The 8,499-nt window shown below is 40.4% G+C and overlaps 1 protein-coding gene across 1 annotated transcript; it reads left to right on the top strand.

Moving 5' to 3' along the window:
• The first annotated feature begins 6,358 nt into the window (after nt 1–6,358).
• LOC148015261 (putative xyloglucan endotransglucosylase/hydrolase protein 27) lies at nt 6,359–7,883 on the top strand. The gene has a single exon (XM_087665306.1). The coding sequence runs from the start codon at nt 6,574–6,576 to the stop codon at nt 7,294–7,296; it is 723 nt and encodes a 240-aa protein (XP_087521432.1). The 5' UTR covers nt 6,359–6,573; the 3' UTR covers nt 7,297–7,883.
• The last annotated feature ends 616 nt before the right edge of the window (nt 7,884–8,499 follow it).

An 8,499-nucleotide genomic window follows, 5' to 3' on the forward strand; every position in this document is an offset into this window, starting at 1 on the left:
CATACTGCATAGACAAAGGAATTTTTCCAATCTGCACAATAGGATGTGCAATATCATCACCAGTCTCCACAAATCCTGATTTTTCCATTTTTCTTGCATCCTCCATCCATTCTGCATGACCTGTCATGTGGTTTGATGCACCTGAGTCAACATACCATACATCATTGCTTTCTTCTGCACTTGTCACAGAATTGTTCATGTGCTGCACCATAAATAAGTGCTCATTTCTGTCATCACCCTGTCTACTAGAAGATGCATAATTCCCTTGTTGCAGTTTTCCATTCATGATGTCATTCTGCTTTTTATAGCAGTCTTTAGCCATATGACCCATTTTACCACAATAGTAGCATTCAACATTACTGTTTGCATTTTGGCCTCTTTGCCATCCACCACGACCTCTTTGGCTCCCCCTACCTCTAGAGTTATCATGTCCTCCTCCATAGGACTGGTTTTCTTGAGTTTGCTGCATATTCTGATTTCTACCACGGCCTCCATATCGGCCTCCTCTACCTCTGCCTCTACCTCTTCCAGCATTTGAGTAGAAGACAGCTTCTTTTGAAGTTCCTCCTGAAGAAGATGCACCACCATTTCTCTGCTCCTTAGAAATTAGAAGAGTAATCAACTCCTCAAAATCAGGAAATCTTTCACGGACGGAAATGGATGTTCGGAACTGTGCATAATCCTTTCCTAGACCATTCAAGGTCACAGAAACTAAATCATCATCTTCCATTGGCGACCCAATGGAAGTAAGTGCATTTGCAATCTTCTTCACCTTCATGTGGTAGTCATTGATGCTCATATTTTCTCTTTGCACATTATGCAACTCTTTCTTGAGCTGCATTTTCCTGGCTTGCGTATTTGTGCTATACATTTTTGACAAAGTATCCCATGCCTCCTTTGGCGTACTTGCATCTTGAATATGCACAATCATAGAGTCTGAAATGCTGATAGACAGCCAGTACATAACTTTCCTGGCTCTCTCATGCCATGCTTTAAATGCCTGCATTTGCTGTTGATTGGGAACATCAGGAAGAACTGGTTCTTCTTCATTTCCTGCAACAAATTCCCAATATCCTTTTCCCATAAGGAAATTCGTCATTCTAAACTTCCATGCTTGGAAGTTGTTCTTGTCAAGCTTTTCAGTGACAATCTGTGAAAGAGAATCAGACGCCATTACAAAACACTGCAAAAAATTCTGTCACTGCAAAGAGCACAGCTTCAGCCTCACAAGGGCAAATCTGCAAAACTGGCGAAAGTGGTATTTGACCACACAGTCACTTCCTAGTGATGATTTTGCATATACAGGAACCAAGGATGATTCTGTAACTCCCAATGTCTCTGCACACGAGCATACAATGCAATATCTGTGGTAACTTTTCACCGACTTGTAGAACAGTGGCTGCACAGCATAAAACTGGGCCTTTTCCTGAGTGCGTGCAGAAAACTTCCGCCTCCAAAATAGGCCCCGAAATGGCCTCAAATAAAAAAAACAAGGTCGCCAAGGGCTAAAGCCATCTCCCGCAGCATATACTGCCCTCTTGCTTCACCGCGAAGGGCGTCTCAACCTGAGACAATGCACTCCTACACTTCCCGGCTGTGCTACCTGCAGAGATCTGCTCCCAAAACAAAAAATGAAAGTAACACTGCTCCTCTTACCAGAACACCGCGAGCTTGGCTTGCTTTCTTGAGCTCCTTACCACGAACAAGGCTCTGATACCATGTCAAGATTTTGGGAGAGAAGGAAGGAGTCTCACTTGTAGCTTTCTTGCTTGCACAATGGGGGAATACACACAGAGGTAGAGGCTGAAAACAGTTTTCCTCTTCTTAGTTGTGTAAGCCAAAAGAACTCTCTTACAAAGAAATAGAAGAACCCTATATATGTGTCTCAAACCAAACTCAACTAACTAAGGTGGCATACTAACTGAGCCACGAACTAGAGTAGATAAGGATAGCTGTCATGTAGCTATTATTCATGGGCGGTGTACCAACCGCCTCTGCAACTGACAAGTCGGTGACATAGATACACAACGGTCACCCTGGCGTATCACGAGTGGAGCTCGATATCTCAACAGAAAGAACATATTCAAACAACAAAAGTGGCCAGGCTAAAATGACTATCAGAGATCGCTCTTATCTACTCAAAAGCATATGGATGCATGGTTCACATCCTAGGAATTTATTTGCATTTCCCCCAACAAAAATTTCACACTCTGTTGACGTGCTGCAGCTTCAATCTAGCACAACATATTTCATGGAGCTATAACAACACAACAACTCCCTCTAGCATATAGAATTTTTAAGAAATGTATCAACCAATTGTTTGACATCTTGACTATGGAAGAGGGAATCGAAAGGACTAGGAAACACTTATTCAAGAGTTTTCACTCTTAAGAGAAGAGATTAGCTTAGTACAACAAAGACAAAGTTGCTAGGGCACACATCTTAGTAGAACCATTCCACTCAATAAAGAATTATTCTACCACAAGGAAATTTGCTAGATTAATGACAAGTAGCTCCTCTCCATACAAACCTTTAGAAAAGAACCCAACAAGTTGGTTAATAAATAGAACAAACGATGGAACCTCAACTAGAATTCTCAACAATGGAACTACAAGTTTTCGATGATATGGAGATCCTATATTAAACCTAGAGCCTCCTACTTGTTGTGGCTAATTCTTCTCAAAGTAGTTTCAACTAATGTAAGAGCTCAAATAATTGCTATAGGCAATGGCACTTGTCGTAGATGCAATAAGGAAGAGGAATCAATATCTTATCTATTTTTGAATTGTAATGCTAATCCTAGTGTGTTGAATTTTTTACAAATTTTGATAACACCATTTCACCTCGCAAGCCTCACTTGGAAGAAAATTCTTCTAGGAGAGATATATGGCATCACACCAATCATTTGGAATTAGCTCAAAAGTCTATTTTTGTGTAGATTTGGCTTAGCGAAAACAAAACCATATCTAAATAGGTCTACATAGAGCCTTTACATGGATTTAAAGCTTTAAAATTTCTTGTGGAGGTTTCTACCAAAGGGGAAAAATTTGTCAAGGAATGCATCAAAATAGGTCTACATAAAGCCTTTACATGGATTTAAAGCTTTAAAATTTATTGTGGAGGTTTCTACCAAAGGGGAAAATTTTAGCAAGGAATGCATCAAATAGGAAAACTCTAAGAAGAAAAATAGCACAAGATGGGGAAGCGCCAAGAGACGAATCATGAAATTTTCCAAGCCAAATATAAAGAAATATTAGATGTAATGCAGCAGCAGGCCTCACAACTCAATAAGAAAGCCTAAGAATTAACATAAAGTTTTGCTTTGTTTTGTAAAGGACCAATATGAATACTTCTAAGTAGTACTAGAGTTCTGTGCGCGCTCGCTTCGCTACCCTGAAGTGGCAAGTAAGGTTACCGTGCGAACTTCGCTCAACAACCCATTTCTCATCTTTCTCTCTCCTCTTTTCCCTCTATGTTTCTAATTTTTATTTACTCTCTCTCTCCCCCCCCAAATTCCCTATATCTAATTCTCTCTCTCTCTCTCTCTCTTTTCTTTTTAATTTTTTTCTTTTCTCTCTCCTTTTCTTCTCTCTCTCTCTCCTCTCTTTTCCTTTTCTCTCTCTTCTATTTTTTATTCTCTCTCTCTCTCTCTTTAAATTTAATCTTCTCTCTCTCTATAATTCTCTCTCTCTCTCTCTCTCTCTCTCTCTCTCTCTCTCTCTCTCTCTCTCTCTCTCTTCTTCTTCTTCTTCTTTTCTTCTTCCTTTTCTTTCTTCCTCCCCCCCCCCCTCAGTCTCTCTTAAAGTATATAAATTTTATCTTTTTCCTATATATAATTCTCTATCTTCTTCTCCTCTCCTCTCTCTCTCTCTCTCTCTCTCTCTCTCTCTCTCTCTCTCTCTACCCCCTTTTCTTGTCCTCCCCTTTTTCCTAATTTTCCTTTTTTTCTTCTCTCCCTCTCTCTCTTTTAAATTTTATATTCTCTCTCTCTCTCTATCTTTCTCTCTCTTTCCCCTCTCGTCTTTCCTCTCTCTCAAAAAATATTTAAATTTAAAAAAGACTTTTCTTTTTTTTCCCATCTCTCTTCCTCTTTCTTTGTCTTCTTCTTCTTCTCTCTCTCTCTCTCTCTCTCTCTCTTTTCTTCGCTCTCCTCCCTCCTCTCTTTTCCTTCTATCTCTTCTTTTTTCCTTCTTTTTTCTTCTTCTCTCTCTCTTTTCTCTTTCTTTTAAATTTTATATTTCCTCTCTTTATAATTTTCTCTCTGTGTTCAAACTCTCTCTCTTCTTCTTCATCATCTTCTTCTTTTCTCTCTGTCTCTCTCCCTCCTTTTCTTCTGCCTCTCTCCCCTCTCTTTTCCTTTTTTATTTTCCTCTCTCTCTCTTTCTTAAATTTTATATTTCCTCTCTCTATAATTTTGTTTCTCTCTGTTCCCCCTCTCTTCATTTTTTCTCTTTCTTTTTTTTAAAAATCCTTCTCCTTCTTCTTCTTCTTCTTCTTCTTCTTCTTCTATCTCCCTCTCAAATTGTGTGATAAACTATATAAAAAAACTTTAAATTAAAAAATATTTTAAAAATATTTAATTAAAAATTTTAATATGAGAGAGAGAGAGAAAACCTAGGCCCTACACATGAGAAAGAGGGGAGGAGGGAGAGAAGAGAAATGTTTAATAAAAAAAGACTATATTCCATATTCTTCTTCTTCTTCTTCTTCTTCTTCTCTCTCTCTCTCTCTCTCTCTCTCTCTCTCTCTCTCTCTCTCTCTCTCTGTCTCTCTCTCAAAGTGTGTGACAAACTATGTTCGGAAAACTTTAAATTAAAAAAGTTTTTAAAAATATTTAATTAAAAGAAAAGTTGAAATTCTCTCTCTCTTTCTCTCTCATTTTTTCTCTCCCCGCTTTTCTTCTCTCTCTATCTCTCTCCTTTTATTCTTCCCCCTCTCTTCTTTCTTTTCCTTCTCTCTCTCTCTCTCCTCTTTTTTCATTTTTTTGCTTCTCTCTCTCTCTCTCTCTTTTCCTTCTCTCTTTCTCCTCTATTTCTCTCTCTCTCTCTCTCTCTCTCTCTCTCTCTCTTTCTTCTTCTTCTTTCTCCCCTCCCAGCCTCTCTTAAAGTATGTAAATTTTATCGTTTCCTTATATATAATTCTTTCTCTTCTTCTCCTCTCTCTCTGCCCCCTTTTCTTGTCCTCCCCTTTCTCCTATTTTTTCTTTTTTTCTTCTCTCCCTCTCCCTCTTTTAAAATTTATCTTTTCTCTCTCTTTTCCTCTCTTTCCCTTGCTCTCTCTCTCAAGAAATATTTAATTTTAAAAAAGACTTTTCTCTTTTCTCTTTTCTGTTTCCCCCATTTGTCTTCCTCTTTTTCTCTTTCTTTTTCTTCTTCTTATTCTTCTATCTTCCTCTCAAAGTGTGTGAAAAACTATGTCAAAAAACTTTACATTATTTTTTTTTAAATTTTACTTAAAAAGGTTTAATCTAAGAGAGAGAGAGAGAGAGAGAGAGAGAGAGAGATAGAAAACCTAGGCCCTACACATGAGAGAGAGGGGGGAGGGGAAGAAGAAAAATACTTAATTAAAAAATACTATTCTCTTTCCTCTTTCCCCCCTCCTCTCTCCATCTTCTTCTTTTTATCCTTCATCTTCTTCTTCTTCTCTCTCTCTCAAAGTGTGTGAAATTTTATGTTCGAAATTTTTTTAAATAAAAATATTTAATTGAAAGAAAAATTTAAATTAAAAAGTTTAATATGAGAGAGAGAGAGACTTTTGATTCAAAAAGAAGTTTGATTTAATTAAAAGAGAGAGAGAGAGAGAGAGAGAGAACCTAGGCCCTACACATGAGAGAGAGGAAGGAGAGGGAGAAAAAATATTTAATTTAAAAAAGATTATTCTCTTTCCTCTTTTTCCCCATCCTATCTCTATCTTCTTCTTCTTCTTTTCTCTCTCTCTCTCCTTCTATCTCTCTCTCAAAGTGTGTGAAAAACTATATTCGAAAAACTTTAAATAAAATTTTTAAAAAATATTTAATTAAAAAGTTAAATTTGAGAGAGAGAGAGAGAGAGAGAGAGACTTTTGATTTAAAACGAAGGTTGATTTAATTAAAAAAGAAAGAGAGAGAGAGAGAGAATCTAAGCCCCACAAATGAGAGAGGGAGAGTGGAAGAATTTAATTAAAAGGGGAGAGGAAAAAGAAAAAGAGATATTATAAGTGAGAGGAAAAGGAAAAGGGTTTTGATTTTTTTTAAAAAGGGAAAGAGGGAGAGAGCTTTGATGAAAAAAGGGAGGGAGAAGAGAAAATGAGAGATTACAATTGAGGAGGAGGAGAAAGGAAGGGATTTTGATAGAAAAATGAAGGTTTGGAAAAGGGGTAGTTCTAGAAGCAATAAGATTGAGAACTTTCACAAAGGAGAGACTAGACTTCCTATGCAAAGGCCCATTTTCTATGTTTTTTCGTCTTTACGTATTTTCCTTCGAGAGAGAGAGAGAGAATTGTGGAAAGCTGACGACTGGGACAAATCCACAAGCCTAATGGAGGCACAGTGCAGTAAGATCCTGAGTGGCCGACGGATCAAGGCGCCCGTAGAAAATGGGGGCAAAGTGTAGCAAGCTCATCGGCGGTGGCTCGTCACGGAGGGCACGGGCTTCGACTGCAGCAGCTGCCTCGTGCTCGCCGTCTTCGATTCCGGATGCTCTTCTGCAGACGGTGAGGCTGCGCGAGATCGCGATGGACTACGGGGCGCAGGTCTGCGATCAGCTGCAGGGCAAGGATCAGGAGCTGGAGGAGATCGCCATCACCTTCGACGAGCGGGGGGGCGCCCGCTGGCGAAGCCGCATCCGCTTCGACCATGGCGGCACCGTCTCAGCCCACATCCGCTGCCCGCGCGGCGACACCAGCGGCCTCAACTGCAGCTTCTACCTCTCCTCCCTCGAGGGCGGCCCCCGCGACCAGGACGAGATCGACTTCGAGTTCCTGGGCAGCAACAAGCGCGCCGTCCAGACCAACTTCTACGCCACCGGCGCCGGCCATCGCGAGGTCCTCCACGATCTCGGCTTCGACACCTCCGCAGACTTCCATGAGTACTCCATCCGCTGGAGCCCCTGCCGCATCGAATGGCTCGTCGACGGCGCCTGCATCCGATTCGCCGAGAAGTGGTACGGCGAGAGCTTCCCTTCCTCGCCCATGTTCCTCTACGCCTCCGTCTGGAATGCCAGCGACATCGATGAAGGCCGATGGGCCGGTTCGTACCATGGCCGTGACGCCCCTTATGTCTGCACATACAAACATGTCTGTGTTCCCCATGCTCGATAGCCTTTCAAGATTTGATCATATTTTCTTATGATCCGATTATACTGATATCAGATCGGATCTTCTGATTGTTAGATTTGCTGCCTCTGAGTCAATAAGTTGTGCGATAATACGTTAATGCATTGTCCAGTAGCATAACAGTGCCTGTGAGTTCTGTTGAAATGAGGTTTATAACAGCCGGCAAGTAAGCCAGATCCGCCTGTCTGCAGTCTCCATTGTCTTGGCTTAAATTCCCAGCCACAAATCTGCCATGTCGAAGGCTGGGGCGCCTCATCTCTTTCCTCAATCAAGTGGATGGCCTCTTCAGTATCCAGCGTATGTAGATCAAGCAGACATACTTGGAAACCTCCTCTGTGGACTCTGATCGTCCCACTTCGTTTGAGACCAACGTTGTTGTCTGTGTAACATCAAGATTGCTGCACAAAGAAAAACGATAGACATGCAGCCGTCAAATTATGGCGTTCCTCTAGAAAACATTGCACTCAATTGATTGTTGTACAGTTGACACTCTACTGCGCAGCTTTACCAGAGCTGTCTGAGTCTTTTACGGGCAATATATAAGGCGTCCTCCTTTGCTTATGTTGTCTTTGCAATTATGAGTGTCACGGTGCAGAAGCAGCAGTCGAATTTCGGTTTAATGTTGAAGTAATTCCTTACAGCAATTGTTGAATTGTCAAATTTGTAGGGCCTAGTGATGACATGGTATTATAATATTCCCAAAAACAAGACACTTTTCTAGGTACGACCCTTAAGGACCAATAAACGTGCTATAGTTGGTCTATGGTTCTCACTTTTTTGGGTGAGAGAGACATCTCAATTGCCTTAGGAGACTAGTGTTGAGAATAGCAAATGATGCTTAACATGAATTCCCATAGAGGCTCGATGTGTGCTCAAAAGAGGCTTGTTATAAGTGGCTTTGTATGAGAGAGAGAGACAATGATGTATGCTCTAGGAATAGATGTCTAAAATCCCATAAGCATAGAGAGGAAAAGTGGTACTATCCACAAAACTATAAAGGCATGTACTTGACACTCATTTCAATGCAATGGAACTATTAGGTTGAGTTACTCAAGATTGTCTTTATGAGTCCAAGCTAATCTATCTTGGAACTTAATTCACTTGAGTTACAATCTCTCATTTTGATAATGTATCGTGTGTTTGATTTGCATCCACCATAGCTAACTAGCTCTAGATCCGTGTTTGTTA

Source organism: Lygodium microphyllum, chromosome 24 (assembly GCF_053477565.2).
Source record: "Lygodium microphyllum isolate KBCC chromosome 24, Lygodium_microphyllum_v1.1.10, whole genome shotgun sequence".
NCBI lineage: Eukaryota > Viridiplantae > Streptophyta > Polypodiopsida > Schizaeales > Lygodiaceae > Lygodium > Lygodium microphyllum.

Excerpts from the sequence above, each read along its gene's own strand:
- LOC148015261 (XM_087665306.1), top strand. The coding sequence starts at position 6,574 with ATGGGGGCAAAGTGTAGCAAGCTCATCGGCGGTGGCTCGTCACGGAGG.